At 43.0% G+C, this 15,815-nt stretch overlaps 1 protein-coding gene across 1 annotated transcript in view; it reads left to right on the top strand.

The window, feature by feature from the left end:
• The window catches only part of Wdr19 (WD repeat domain 19), a 69,243-nt gene that overhangs the window by 9,644 nt on the left and 43,784 nt on the right, over positions 1–15,815 (top strand). The window contains exons 5-7 of the mRNA XM_052199578.1: positions 4,369–4,484; positions 7,691–7,806; positions 15,174–15,254. Coding sequence (XP_052055538.1) covers positions 4,369–4,484; positions 7,691–7,806; positions 15,174–15,254 — 313 coding nt within the window. The remainder of the gene's footprint in view (positions 1–4,368; positions 4,485–7,690; positions 7,807–15,173; positions 15,255–15,815) is intronic.

The raw sequence follows: 15,815 nt of genomic DNA, 5'->3' as shown, positions 1-15,815 counted from the left end.
TATAGGTTGACACTTGCTTTGTGACTGAGTATATGGTCAATTTTGGAGAAGGTTCCATAAGGTGCTGAGAAGCGGGTATATTCTTTTATGTTTGGGTGAAAGGTTCTGTAGATATGTTAGGCTTATTTTGTTCATAACATCTGTTAGTTTCATTATTTCTCTGTTTAGTTTCTGTCTAGATGACCTATTCATTGGTGTGAGTTGGGTGTTGAAGTCTCCCACTATTAATGTGTGGGGTTCTGTGATGATTTGCATATGCTTGCTCCAGGGAATAGCACTATTAGAAGGTGTGACCCTGTTGCAGTAGGTGTGGCCTTGTTGGTGTGGATGTGTCTCTGTGGGCGTGGACTTTAAGACCCTCATCCCAGCTGCCTGGAAGTCCGTCTTTACTAGCACCCTTCAGATGAAGATGTAGAACTCTCAGCTCCTCCTGCACCATGCCTGCCTAGATGCTGCCATGCTCCCACCTTGATGACAATGGACTGAACCTCTGAACCTGTAAGCCAGCCCCAATTAAATGTCCTTATAAGAGTTGTCTTGGTCATGGTGTCTGTTCACAGCAGTAAAACCATAACTAAGAAAGGTTCAATGTGTGATTTAAGCTTTAATAATGTTTCATTTACAAATGTGGGTACATACCCTTGCATTTGGGATATCGATATTCAGAATTGAAATATCATCTTTGTTGATATCTTTTCCTTTGATAAATATAAAGTGTCCTTCCCCATCTCTTTTGATTAATTTTGTCTGTAGAATAGCTACTTCAGCTTGCTTCTTGGGTCTGTTTGCTTGGGAAATCTTTTTCTACCACTTTGAGGTAATATCTATCTTTGTTGCTAAGGTGTTTTATGCAGAAAAATGGTGAATCTTGTTTTCATATCCACTCTGTTAGCCTGTATCTTTTTATTGGGGAATTTATTCCATTGATGTTGAGAGATATTAATGGCCAATATTTTTAATTCCTGTTATTTTAATGTTGGTGGTATGGTGGTGGTGGTGGTGGTGCCTGTGTGCCTCCCTTCTTTTGTTTTTGCTGGTGTGGAATTATTTATTTCCTATGTTTTCTTGGGTGTAATTAGGCACCTTGGGTTGGAGTTTTCTTACTAGAATCTTCTGTTGGGCTATATTTGTGGATAGATACTGTTTAACTTTAGTTTTTCATGGATTATCTTGTTTTCTATGGTGATTGAAAGTTTTGCAGGGTATAGTAGTCTGGGCTGGTATCTGTGGTCTCTTAGAGACTCAAAGACATCTGCCCAGGCCCTTTGGCTTTTAGAGTCTCTCTTTTGAGAGGTCGGATGTAATTCTGAAAGGTCTACCTTTATATTGTATTTGGCCTTTTTCCCTTGCAGCTTTTAATATTCTTTCCTTGGTCTGTTCATTTTGTGTCTAATTTATTATGTGGTAAAAGGATTTTCTTTTCTGGTCCAATCTATTTGGTGGTCTATAAGCTTGTTTATAGGCATCTTTTTCTTTAGGTTGGGAAAATTTTCTTTTATGACTTTGTTGAAAATATTTTCTGGGCCTTAAAGCTGGGAATCTTCTCCTTCTATTCCTATTACTCTTAGGTTTGGTCTTTTCATAGTGTTACCTGTTATTGCAGCTAATATTTCATATACTTTATTAATATTTCACTTCTAAATATCATCATTATGTATGACCTTTCAAATTGAATTCAGAGATTCAAATTGTATCAACTGCACACTGAACTTTTAGTGCTCTGATTCCAGGTTAGCCAAAGTCTCCTCCCACTTAACCTTTATCCTTACTCAGTGAGTATTGTGGGAAACAGAAAAAAAAAAAAAGTGCCTAAAAACAGTAAAACAGAAGCATAGTCTCCCTGTGGTGCTCAAAATGTAGCTATATTGGTATCATTTAGAAGAGTTGATAATGCACAGACTGCTAGGTAGCCCATGCCCTGAGTTTCTGATTGAGTGTGTCTGAGATGGAATCTGATAAGTGTTATTTCCAACAACCTTGGGTTGATGCTGCTGGCTCTGGGATTGAATTTTTCAGAACTATTTGTTTGGATCTATTGTGATTTTTCCCCCTAGTATATGAAGGAGCTAATCTTCGGAGAGTTACCATTCCCTTTTGTAGCGAATCATAGAAATAGCCAGCCTGTGAGTTAGAGAATGCATGCAAGAACTTGGGTCTGCCAAGAAGGCCCCATGTTGATGAACTGAGTTTGATCTGCAGGCCCCACATGGTGGAAGGAAAGAACTAACACCTATAAGTTGTCCTCTAGCTGTGCTGTCACCACCAGACACTCACATCATAAGTGTTACTTAAGAAACTTTTAGACAAAAGTGCCCTGTCTACCTGCATCTGAACAACTGTAATAGGAGTGGAACAACCAACAGATCTTTTTCTTTTATCTTTTTTGAATTTTTTATTATTTTTATACACTCCATATTTTATTCCCCACCCCGCAAACCCCTGTCTACCCTCTGACTGTTCCACATCCCATACCTCCTCCCCATACCATGTCTCCACGTGGATGTCCCCACCCCCACCCCACCTGACCTCTAAATTCCCTGGGGCCTCCAGTCTCTTGAGGGTTAGGTGCATCATTTCTGAATGAGCACAGACCCCACAGTACTCTGCTGTATGTGTGTTGGGGGCCTCATATCAGCTGGTGTATGCTGCCTCTTTGGTGGTCCAGTGTTTGAGAGGTCCCTGGGGTCCAGATTAATTGAGACTGCTGGTCTTTCTACAGGGTTGCCCTCAGCTTCCTCTGCCTTCCCAAATTTTTTGGTGAAGCTAAGAATTGACCCAGGGCTTTGTTAGGCCATACAGTGCTCTACCACTAAAATATATGCTCAGCCAAGATACACTCTTTTTAAAGTTATGAATTCCCAATGGTTCCTCCAATTTAATTTGCATGTTATTGAAAGCTACTTGCCGTTCCCCTCCACCCCTTGTGAAATTGTGTGTGGTGCCGTTTGTATGTGTGCGAGTGGAGACCCAGGGCTGATCACTTGCTCACTCTCCACCATATTCACTGAACCCAGAGCTTACTAGTGGGGCTAGTCTAACCACTCTGGAGATCCCACTCCTATCTACATGCACTGAAATTGCAGGCCAGACCAACTAGGCATTTACACAGATTCTGAAAATCCAATCTGCTCCCCTCATACTTGTCTACAAAGCCATCTTCCTAGCCCTCAAAAGCTACCTTAAACAAAACAAACAAACAAAAAACAATGTTTAAATTCCATGTCACCACTCTAGAGCCAGTGGGACCTGGGAGAATGAAGCCAGTAATGGAGGAGGACCAAAGTCTCATGCAAGAGCTAACTTTATTCAGAGCATCAGACAGTTTATCCTCTGAGAGTTAAGTAGAGTCATTCAGAAAAGTGTACAATCACAAGGGCTGCATGAGCTGGACAGACCCACAGGGCAGACTAACCACACACTGCAAACACATGGTTTCCCATAGAGGCATATGAACAAATAACAGTAGCCAGTTTGATGAATAATCTGAAGTAAACTCACTCCTCTCCACTGCACTTGGGAGGAGCATGCAAACATTTCAAAACCAACTCTGTGTTTTGAAGAAAGTGAGTTCTCAAGACTCTGTCTTGTTTTCTTGTAGTTTTCTCACAAGCACTCAGAAATCTCCTCATTCAACTCCAGTCTTAGGCCATGTTCCAACAGTTTCCATTAAAAATTTTACTATAATTATAGTTAAAACCATCATTAGTGACACAATGAATCACCTTATGAATTTGAGGTTCTCTAACAAAGTCTATATTCATTATAATTCATTATTATTATTATGAATATACCTGCTGCCAAGATAATCTCATTCTGTTTCCAATTTTTATTTTAAATTTTTATTTATTTATATTATATGTAAAATTTTCCTATTATGTATGGTCTTGCCTCCAGGTATCACTGTGAACCACATGTATTCCAGGTACCTTCCGAGGCCAGAAGAGGGGTTAGGTCTCCAGCAACTGGGGTTACAGACAGTTGGAAGCTACCATGTGGGCGGTGCTGGTGACCAGCCCTGGGTCCAGTAGGTGATCTCAGCTTCTGAGCCATCTCTCTGCCCCCTCCAAAATTCTTTTAGCACATAGTCTTCATTTAAAAACCATAAGCTGTGTGAGCTTTTGGTGTTTTTTGTGTTTTGTTTTTTCTTGAGGCAGAATCTTACTATGTAGCCATGGCTGGCCTTGAACTCATAGAGATCTGTCTGCCTCTGCCTCCTGAGTGCTAGGATTATAGCTCAAAGTCCATGAGCTATAATGTTCCACTTCAGCTTCTAAGCAAAAGTTAAAGTCATACATAAAGTATTTCTTAGAGGATTCTTAAGGGGTTATGATTGTGAATTGTTATGTAATATATATCTTAATATTACAGGGATCAAATGTCCTTCCTTCTTTGGTCAAAAATTGGAAGTTTCCTGGCTGTTGGAACCATTAAAGGAAATTTGCTCATTTATAATCATCAGACATCTCGAAAGATTCCTGTTCTTGGTAGGTTCTGCCTAGAAACACTACTGCATGTTTGCAATGCTTTTCTGAGAGTTGGTTCCATTGTCTCAAATTTCGCTGAGATGGCACCAAAAAATGTGTAGAGAAAGGTTTCCTTGGTCCATCTTTCATATCTGTCCAAAAATATCCCTCTCCTGCTTGCTAAGATTTCCTGACGTACACAGGGCAGACTGCATTAAGGTCAGTCTCTGTCTTTGGCCATCAGGACAGTAACCCGTTTCCCTCTCACTCCCAGGCTGTATCTCTAGACACGGAATAGCTCACATGTGCATCAACACCTGTTGACCCCATGGTAGTTAATTTGAATCAGTGTAGTTGTATTATACCATGTACTAATTTTAATCCACATAGTAAGTGAACCAAAACATTCAGTGACTGCTTGCATAGGGCATATCCACGCTCCTGATCCTTACCTCCCCTGGTCTCCAAACACCAGCTGAATGCGGACTTTGGAATGTGAGTAGTTGCCCACCTGACTGCTCTGCTTCCTCCCTTCTCTGTTCACTTGGCCTTGGCCCCTTAAATACCCTTGAAGATTGTCATGGTAGCATCACTCTAATGAGTGGTAAACAGGGCTGACTGTGTGCAGGTGGCAGAAAAGCATCCCCACCACTATGGGAAACACTGCAGACACCGGCACCTGCAGGACGCTTGAGGAAGTGCTTTCTATTAAGAGCAGTCAGTCATTTCCAGTTATTTTCCCATGTATCTCTTTAGTATTAATTTTAATTAATGATAGGAGATAAATAGAAACATCATTAATCTATTAGAAAGGCCAAACTAAAATTTCCTCCCAGTTACAAAAATCAATTTTTTCCGTATAAACTGTACAACTGCTGTAGGCATTTCGTTTCCCGCTTTTTCTCTGAAAATGTCCTCCATTTATAAGCCCCAGACACTCAATATGTATGGAAATAGTATGTTAGAGCATGGTCATTCTCATAGCAAGCTGTCATGTGAACATAATGTTATGTGTAATCTGTATTCAATATGAATATGATTTTGATTTTGCCACATTTTTTTTAAAGGCAGGATTTCTCTTTTTGCCCTGACTTGTCTTAAAACTCTCTTTGTAGACCAGACCAACCTCAAACTCAAAGATTTGCCTCCCCCGCCTCCCAAATGCTAGGATTAAGGGTGTGTGCCACCACTGCCCGGTGACACATTCTTACTTAATAATCATATAAAAACACACCTGAAAAGACTGGAATTAACTGCTCGTCTCAGGCCCTGTAGATAAATATATTGTTGCCCCTCGTGCTTGTTTGGGATTTGTGGCTCAGCTCTGTTTCCTTTTAACCTTTTTGAAAAAGATTTGTCTTTATTATTTTAAACTATGCTCAGGCATTGCTTGCTGCACATGAGTGCAGACACTGTGGAGGCCAGAGGTGTGGCGTCCACTGCAGCTGAAGTTACAGATGGGTGTGAGCCACCTGCTCTGGGCACTGGGAACCGAAGTCGGGTCCCCTGGGAGAACAGCAAATGCTCTTAACCCCGGACTATCTCTCCAGCTCCTCTTCTTAACCTTTCTTAAGATCCGGTCATCCCACCCAAGGATGCTCGACCCACCGGCACTGTAGAGTGACCAAACGTGCATCTCATGTTGTGCTGATCCGCGCCTGTGAGCTCGGCAAGATGCTGGCGCTCCTTGCTCTGCATCGTGCTGATACACACATGTTAGTTATGACAGTTGAATTAAATAGTGCCAGCCTCCCCTTTCGGTGACCAGCGTGACCAGAAGAACCAGGCCATTACTCCCATTAGGTCACCAGAGTAACTCTTCTTACTGATGTTATGCTTGGCCTGAGTTTTGAGCAGTCTGACAGCGTATAGGAAAAAGGAAGTTTTCTTCTCCCTTTCCTTGGTAAAGAGAGGAATTTATGGGCCACTGAGCCGGCTCAGCAGGGGAAGGCGCTTGCTGCCAAACCTTACAATATGAATGCAATCCCTGAAAGCCACATGGTGAGGAGAGAATCAGCTCCCAGGGTTGGCCTTGACCTCTGCATGTGCACCGTGGAACACACATGCACATATGCATATACCATGTGCGTGCACACACACACACACAAGCACAAAAGTAAGCGAATGAATGTAATTTTCCAGAAGGAAGAGGAAAGAAAGGTGTTTGTCTCCAGCACCTTTCAACCTCTCCACGTAGTCTTCCCCTTCCTGGATTCACTGCACCACCTGGGCCCTTTAATCCAAGAGCAACACAGTCTCTGTCCACAGGCTCTTCCCGAAACATCCCTCCACTGTGTGCTCTGGTCTCCCAGTTTGAACCACTCTCCATAACCAGAGAACTCCTGAGTCTGTACCTTCTCCCACTGCTGCCTAAACTCACAACCTACGCGTTCTTACTGAACTCCCTCCCCACAACCCCTGTGAGATACCCGTGAGCACCCCAAATTTAACCTCCCCCAAACCCTCTTGATTGTTCAGAAAGTGTTGTAGGCGTCCCCTCCAGTTACGTGCAGGGTGCAGTGTCTTATCACCGCTCCTGGCTACCGTCATGGGATAGCCTCATCCTGCAGTCTCCTCATAATTTGTCCCCTCTCACCCTATAGCAGATGGGCCTTCTGTGTGCTCATGGGTCCTGAGTCCTTATGTCCAACCAACCTCAGATGTAACCTCAGGGAAAATCGCTGCAGTTGCACTGAACACACACACACACACACACACACACACACGTATCCCCCTGTTATCCCGTAATTTCCACCTCTATGGTAGAGAGAAGGCTCTCCTCTTAACACACTAGGCCATTCACATTTGTAGCTCAGTGTTACTGTGAATTGTATTACAGTCATGCATGAACAGTTAAACTGTGCATGGTGAGTCAGCTTCTACCAAGGCTTTCTCAGACAGTAGTGAAGACAACTTTACTGCTTTGGGATTTGCTTCTTTTAAGATACTGTAAGTTTGGTTCTGTGATAAATCAATAAAATTTGTAGAGGAAAACATTCCCTGCTAAGGCCTGTTTATATTATTCAGACAAAAAGTTGTACTTTAGCACTATTTTAATTTCTAGCTTAGTGATGCAGTGTTCGCTATAAGTTGGCGTAGATGCTAAGGGCTTTGATGGGAATAGAACTCTTTGTTCAATCCCATGGCACGTGAGATTAGCATCACTAATTTTTTATTTATCTGTTTTGAGAAATCTACATGTTAGCAAATATTGCCTCTCTTTTCAGGAAAACATACTAAGAAAATCACATGTGGATGTTGGAATACAGAGAATCTCCTTGCTTTGGGAGGTGAAGACAAAATGATTACAGTTAGTAACCAGGAAGGTGACACAATAAGACAGGTAACACCGCTCCATCTCCCTATGTGAGATGTTCCTTTGTCCTTGTAGCCATCCACAAGATGTTCTTTGTGGGCGGTGCTATCCCTGGGCTGGTAGTCTTGGGTTCTATAAGAGAACAGGCTAAGCAAGCCAAGGGAAGCAAGCCAGCTTTATGTCAAATTAATGCATAAAAGCTTATTTAAGTTTATTTAAGTCACTATGTGTCCATATTTTTAGAGATTCTGATGTTTTATTTTTTGTGTGTGAGCGTTTGCCTACAGTTATGTCTGTGTACCATGGGCATGCCTGGTTCCCACTGAAGTCAGAAGCGGGTGTTGGAGTCTCTGAAGCTGGAGCTATGGGTGTTTACTAACCGTCAGGTGGGCACTGGGAACCGAACCTGTGTCCACTGCAAGAGCAGCAAGTGCTCTCCTAACTTCTAAGCCATCTCTCCAGCCGCCACTTTTATGTTTTAAATATCAGAAACCTGTATCTGTTCCCATGCATCCATACACATGTGCAGCACCCAGATACACAGGAGCACACAAACCTTCATACTTGCATACATACACACACACACACACACACACCACACACACACACAAATCCTTTTTTATGTATTAGTAGGAAATTGTTTTCTTTAAGATGAATAAGTTAAGCTATAAAGGAAGTATGTTCTCCCCTTTAGTATCAGCTCTGTGGTTACAGTCAGTATGCTTGTGAAGTTTTGTTTTATGCATGCATGCTAATAAATGTTAAGAAGTAGAGAGTTGTAGACTCAGAATCAAGCTTCTTGATCCTAAAGCCAATACCTTTAATGGATTGTTAAATAGTTTCCAAAGTAATCCAGACTAAATCTCAACTAAGAAAATATTTCTTCTGTTGAAATTTCCCAAATTTGATTTGATCCTAAGAGGGTTTTTCTTCTTTTTTGTTTTGTTTTTTATTTATTTGTTTGTTTATTTGTTTATTTATTTATTTATTTCTGAGACAGGGTTTCTCTGTATAGCCCTGGCTGTCCTGGAACTCACTCTGTAGACCAGGCTAGCCTCGAACTCAGAAATCCGCCTGCCTCTGCCTCCCAGATTGCTGGGATTACAGGCGTGCGCCACCACCGCCCGACTTTAATTTATTTATTTACTTATTTATTTATTTTTTATTGGATTGTTTATTATTGTTAAGTTTGTTTTTTTTTAAAGATTTATTTATTTATTATATGTAAGGACACTGTAGCTGTCTTCAGACCCTAGAAGAGGGAGCCAGATCTCATTACGGATGGTTGTGAGCCACCATGTGGTTGCTGGGATTTGAACTCAGGACCTCTGGAAGAGCAGTCAGTGCTCTCCAGAGGAGCAGCCATCTCTCCAGCCCCCTTTAATTTATTTTTTATTAGATATATTCTTTATTTACATTTCTTACGAGAATCTGTATTGTCAATAGCTACCTAGTATCACCACCGGGAAAATTATTATTTGAACCACTGTACTGGCTGGTTTTGTGTGTCAACTTGACACAGGCTGAAGTTATCACAGAGAAAGGAGCTTCAGTTGGGGAAGTGCCTCCATGAGATCCAGCTGTGGGGACATTTTCTCAATTAGTGATCAAGAGGGGAGGGCTCCTTGTGGGTGGTGCCATCCCTGGGCTGGTGTTCTTGGGTTCTATAAGAGAGCAGGCTGAGCAAGCCAAGGGAAGCAAGCCAGTAAGAAACATCCCTCCATGGCCTCTGCATCAGCTCCTGCTTCCTGACCTGCTTGAGTTCCAGTCCTGACTTCCTTTGGTGATAAACAGCAGTGTGGAAGTGTGAGCTGAATAAACCCTTTCCTCCCCAGCTTGCCTTGGGTCATGATGTTTTTGCAGGAATAGAAACCCTGACTAAGACAAATTGGTACCAGCATAGTGAGTATTCCTGTGACAACCTGACCATGGTTTGTTTTTTTTTGTTTTTTTTTTTGGGTTTTTTTTTTTTTTTTTTTTTTTGGTTTTTTGGATTTGGTTTTTTAGAGACAGGGTTTCTCTGTATAGCCTTGGTTGTCCTGGAACTCACTCTGTAGACCAGGCTGGTCTCGAACTCAGAAATCCGCCTGCCTCTGCCTCCCAAGTGCTGGGATTACAGGCGTGCGCCACCACCGCCCGGCTCTGACCATGTGTTGGGAAGGACTGTGGAAAGACTTTGGAATTTTGAGCTAGAAGAGCCATTAGGATGTTAAGAGCTCTGTGGAAAGTTCTGTAGGAGCTTGGAAGATGTTAAAGAGCAGAGAAGATGGAGGCCTAGCTTGTGAAATTTCAGAGGGAAGATTAAAGACTCTTATCAGGGCCATGTTTTGATTGTGAAGATTCTGTGGTTTTGGTTAGCTGGGCTGAAGAATCAGCTGTGATTAACCCACTAAAGCAGACCTTTGTGTTAACTGGAACTATTGATGCTGGTTAGCTGGAGCTAAGAAATTAGCAGTGATTAAGAAGAGACCAGCATCACTTGGTGAAATCTTCTGGGAAGTGTTTTCTGAGAGCACAGAGGCTGTGTTCCAGAGTTAGCCACGGTTGTACTTTGTGCTGTGGCTGAACTTGGTACTCTGTAAGTCATCCAGGTGGTACTCATTTTGAAGGCATGAAGGGGTCATGAAGAGCAGGTGAGGCTTGGCACTGTGAGAGGCCATGGAAGGCCATTGGTGAAGGTGCAACCTCAGTTGCAATTGATGGCCCAGGACTGACGGGATCATGCATAGGAGTTCAGGCTTGGCACATGAAAAGAGCCTATGAGAGGCTATTGGTGAAGCCTAATTACAGTGGAAGGCAGCAGTGTTTTGGAGTTGCCATTACCATGAGATGACCACCAAGAACAGCAGCAGCAGTGGAGTACAGGCAGCTGGAGCCTAGAAGACAAGGTGTGTGCTACAAAGGGCAGAACTGGAGAAGTAACCCAAGCCTTTGGAGGAGCCTGAAAGATCGTGAGTTGGATCCCAGACATTGAACCATTGGAGTTTGAGTTTTGCTTTTGGGTGTGACTGTGCCCTGATGTTTTTCCCTCTTGAAGGAAGAAAGTATTTTAGTGGAGCCCACGGTTAAGAGACTTTGAATTTTTAAAAGACTTTGAATTTTAAAAGATATTGGACATTTTAAAGGGAATAAACTTTTAATATGTAAAGATTGTGGGACTTTTAAAGTTATTTAGATCTTGGGGATGAATAAGAAAATAAGGGTTGAGGCTTAATAATGTGTTTGTGTGTCAAGATCACAAGGGGTCAATTGTACTGGCTGGTTTTGTGTGTCAACTTGACACAGGCTAGGGTTTTCACAGAGAAAGGAGATTCAGTTGGGGAAGTGCCTCCATGATATCCAGCTGTGGGGCATTTTCTCAGTTAGTTGTCAAGCTGGGAGGGCCCCTTGCTTCTTGGTCATGATGTTTATGCAGGAATAGAAGCCCTAAGACAACCACTGTAGTGTACTATGTTTGCAGTCTATATACCTCAGTGCCTTAGTATACTTACTGTCTATACAGTCTATACCTCAGAGCCTACTGCACTGTGTGTACAATCTATACCTCAGAGCCTACTGTACTGTCTGTACAGTCTATATCTCAGAGCCTACTGTACTGTGTGTACAGTCTATACCTCAGCACCCTAGTGCACTGTGTGTACAATCTATACCTTAGAGCCTACTGTACTGTGTGTACAGTCAATACCTCAGAGCCCTAGTGCACTGAGTGTACAGTCTATACCTCAGTGCCCTGGCAAACTGTCCGTACTAGGCCACTGGCTGAAATGCTCTTAGAATGTCTGCTTAAGCCACAGATAAACCTTCCTTGCTCTGGGCTATACACACAATTAGAAATGTAATGCATTTGTCAGCTGTTGCTGCATAACAAAATATCTCAAAATGTAGGAGCTTAAAACATCAGTGTTTCATCGTTGTTGACAAGGAATCCAGATGCAGCTTCTTGGGGTGCCTCTGCCTCAGGATCTCCCACAAGGCTGTTTCTAAGCTCATTCATGTAGTTGTCAGTAGAGTTCAGCTCCTTGCAGATCTCTGTTCTATACAGAATCACACTGTCCACTGTAAGTCCTGATTCCTCACCAGGTCGCTCTCTCCCATGAAGCGTGCTGTAGTTACATGCGGTTCATTGCCCAAGGGTTGATGTGTTTGAAGTTTGGTCTTTCCTGCACATACTGTGGGGAGTAGGGGAACCTTTGAGTTGGAGCCTACTGGGAGGTGATGCAGTGTGGACAGGAAGGGGTTCACGTAGCTGCCTTGCGACTCTTATTCATAAGTAAGCAAAGGTTGTTATAAGAGGCTCCTCACCTTCACCACAACTTTCCTTTCACACACGCTCCTGCTGTGATACAAGGTCCTCTTCTAAAGGACACGTGGCCTTTCATGATGAGGTACCAAATTTTGTGGTACAGCTTTTAGAGCTTTAGGAGGTGGTAACGATCAGTAAAACTTCAAACTGTGCATCTTTAAAAGACAGAAAGTGCCGGGCGGTGGTGGTGCACTCCTGTAATCCCAGCACTCTGGGAGGCAGAGGCAGGTGGATTTCTGAGTTCGAGGCCAGCCTGGTCTACAGAGTGAGTTCCAGGACAGCCAGGGCTACACAGAGAAACCCTGTCTCGAAAAAGCCAAATCCAAAAAACCAAAAAAAAAAAAAAAAAAAAAAAAAAAAAAACCGACAGAAAGCAACCTAAAGAAGACAGAGTGCAGGCAAATGTTATCATAAAGGCTGGGAGTGTGGCTCAGTTCATAAGGCTCTGTGCTCAGTTCTTAGCACTAGTAAGGAAGGAAGTAGTAATGGACTTAGAAGTTCTGAATTATAAGGACTTTGAGAACATGACAGCGTATTGTGTTTTTCTGTCTACTGTAGCAGTAGGGAAGTGGGTGGGTTACCCAGAATTCCATGTTCACTTCTGTCCTTTTCTAGGATGCATCCTTATCTGCCAGCTGAAAGCTACTGGCCCAGGATTGTCTGCACTTCAGTCCCGGGGAAGGGAGAAAGGGACAAAAAACCCAAAAATCTAGCAAAGGAACAGAGCCAAGGCTGCCTCGTTTGCTTCCATTCCCGTCTTGTTAAATGGGCCCCAGCTCAGCCATACGGTCACGCCCACATGTGTGCTCGTGCTCCAGTGCACATGTGATGCACACGAGTGCACATGTGTGCCACAGCACGTGACTAGAGATGGGAGAACAACTCTGTGGGCCAGTTCTCTCCTCCTGCCTTTATGTGGATTCTGGGACTCAGACTCAGGCCATTGGGCACACATGCCAAACATCTTTGTCCACCCAGCCTCAGCACTGCCTCCAGCTATTATAGCTTTTAAGGTTCTTCTGGCGCTCTCAAGGCTGTTTACTCTGAGTTCTAGTAACCTTACAGTTCTGACTGTTCTATTCTGGTGCTCTTGAGAAACAAATAAATACACTGTTTACTGCTACAGTGTCTGAATCCAGGTGCCCACACTGCACGTCCCCAATGCATTCTTGCACTTTTTGGTCCCCTAAGTCATAAATGACCTGGGGATATTTTTTTCCACAGAGCATCATGGGAGATTGTTACATCTTGCCAGTATTTGCATACAAGATAACTGTTTCCACTTTCTAACCTTAAGAAGTCTCCTTCCAAAAGTAGGCACACCATTGAAAGTGTCACGTGGTAGGCAAAGCACACCTCACACATATTGCCTCTTTTGAGTGTCTCTGTTGTGGTTCAGAAAATCACCCCAGTGTCCCTTGTGTGACTTCACTTCTGTTTACCCTGCTCAGCATATATCTTACATCTGGAGGCTAGAGACTGGTTTGGTTGTTCTGTCCTGTCTTGGTTTTGCAGCTTTAGGAACTGAACCTAGAGCTGTATGCTATGCCAGTGCCCTACCCCTGAGCCACATCCCAGCCCACTGTTTCTTGAATTTGAGACAAGGCCTCTCTTTGTAGCCCAGGCTGGCCTGGAACTCATTACATAACCCAGGCTGGTTTTAAACACATGGCCATCCTGCTGCCTCAGCCTCCTGGAAGTCTTATATTGTGATAACCTTACATTTTATTTTTAGAAAATACTTGGTAGTTCTTTTAAAACTCTGCTTGAAATATCTGGAAAGGCAATGTATATACACGTATAAAATAATTAGCACGCAATGATGATGAAACTCAACATTACAGAACATGAGAGCCACGCTGAGACATCATTACTTACCTGTCACACTGACAAATGACATTTGGTGTGACCACATGTTGGGGAAGCTGTAGATAAAAACGATATGGCCCTTCAGTTCAGACCTTTTAGAAAAGCTGACAAAACTATACTAGCAGTGCTAGCCAAACAATACCACTTCCAGAACTTTACCCAGTAATACATCTCCTACAGCACGCAAGTGCAGTCTGCTGGGCCAAGAGATGGCTCAGCAGTTACGAGCACTTGTTCGTGTAGAGGGCTGGGGTTCAATTCCCAGCATCCACATGGAAGTTTACAGTGTTTCATAACTCCAGTTTCAATGCCCTCTTAGGACTGAGGACACCAGGCACACACATGGTACGTGGAGATACATGTAAGCAAAAATCATACAAATAAAATAAAATAAAATAAATCTTTTTTAAAAACTATTGAAAAATAGAAAGTATGGTCTTCTAAAACTTTAATATGCCCTTTCTCATTTTTATAAGTAGCCTCCTGTCTCTTATTCTCTAATCTCTCTTGCTCTGTCTCTCATGATGGCGTATTGGGGACTCTCGATGTCTCGTTCCTTTGTGAATTACATTATTTGGAACTTTAGGCTCATCTTCTTCAGAGTTTGTCAGACTTGAAGCATTTGGCTCAGTACTTCAGGGTAAGATGGGCCTGGCTCCTTCAGCTTTTTATATAAGTTTTTTTCCCCCCTCAGGAGCTCCCAGACTCCTCAGTGTGTAAGCTGGAACCCCAGGCCATTGATGAGGATAGGAAAGCAGGTTGAGGATTGCATTTTTGAAATAAACATTGTTTTTTCTGACCGGACCACCAGCCAAGAAGTAGGCTTCCCTGCTGCCCCACCCGCTCCTGCTGTGGCTGTGCTGGAGTGCAGTTTGAGCGGGCTCAGCCCCCTCTGCTTTCAGTGCAGCCCTGCTGATCTCTGTTAAGTTCTTCCTTGAGCTTAACTGACTCCTTAAAAGAGTGTATGTCCTGCTTCATCCAGAATGTCTAGGTGTTTGTGACAGTAGGATTCTCAGGTTCACAGTCCAAAATTGTCATAAGTAGAAGCAAGCTTCTTGTTTTATTAATATCTGGCATGAATCTCTACGGTTTGTTTTAGAGAGGGGAGGAATTGCAAACTGAGACCAGGGCTTGAGACCCGCTTAGAGCATGTCCCGTTGCTGAGCCCAGCCTGGCGAGTGATTTGATTTTGTCCACAGTGATGATCTTCTTGCCCCTGTAGACACCAGTGAAATCAGAGCCAAGTGACATCAAGTTCTCCACCAGCAAGACGGAGGATCGAATTTCTTCTGCTGAAAACACAGTAAGCGCCCAAATCGTTTGCTAGTTCCATAGTCAGTCAGCTTCCCTCTCTCGTCCGGCTCGGACTTTGAGAAATTTATTGTTTCTTTAATCAAGGGTAAGCCTTAGTCTCTCAGGCCTAAAGGTTGTGTTTGTCACTGCTACTTGCTTCACATGCCAGCAGGTGAGGGCATTTCCTGTTACGGCTGGGGTTGCGGCCCCTCCTGTGGCAGCAAAACATGGCGGTCCCTTTAAGAACAGAACACCGATTTCTATGTGATTTGAGTTTTTTTTCCTCACTTTGTCAAATGGTAAACAGAACTCTGAAAAATCATAGCTTACATATCTGTAACAGGTACAATTTTTTTGCTGGATTGTGACATTCTAGAGTCCTGATAATTATCATAATCAACATGAAAATATGGAAGGAGGTGGTGTTTCTTTCTTTCCTGAAAAGCTATGTTTTGAATTTCTGCCGCTGTACTCGATGGCATTTTAGAGTCCAGGAAATGCAGCCAGGTGTCCTCTCTAACCTAAGTTAGTATAGACTTCTCCCTCCCTGACATTTGGGTGCCCTGTTGTT

Source organism: Apodemus sylvaticus, chromosome 11 (genome assembly GCF_947179515.1).
Source record: "Apodemus sylvaticus chromosome 11, mApoSyl1.1, whole genome shotgun sequence".
In the NCBI taxonomy this organism is placed as follows: Eukaryota; Metazoa; Chordata; class Mammalia; order Rodentia; family Muridae; genus Apodemus; species Apodemus sylvaticus.
This window is presented reverse-complemented; position numbering and strand designations above follow the sequence as displayed.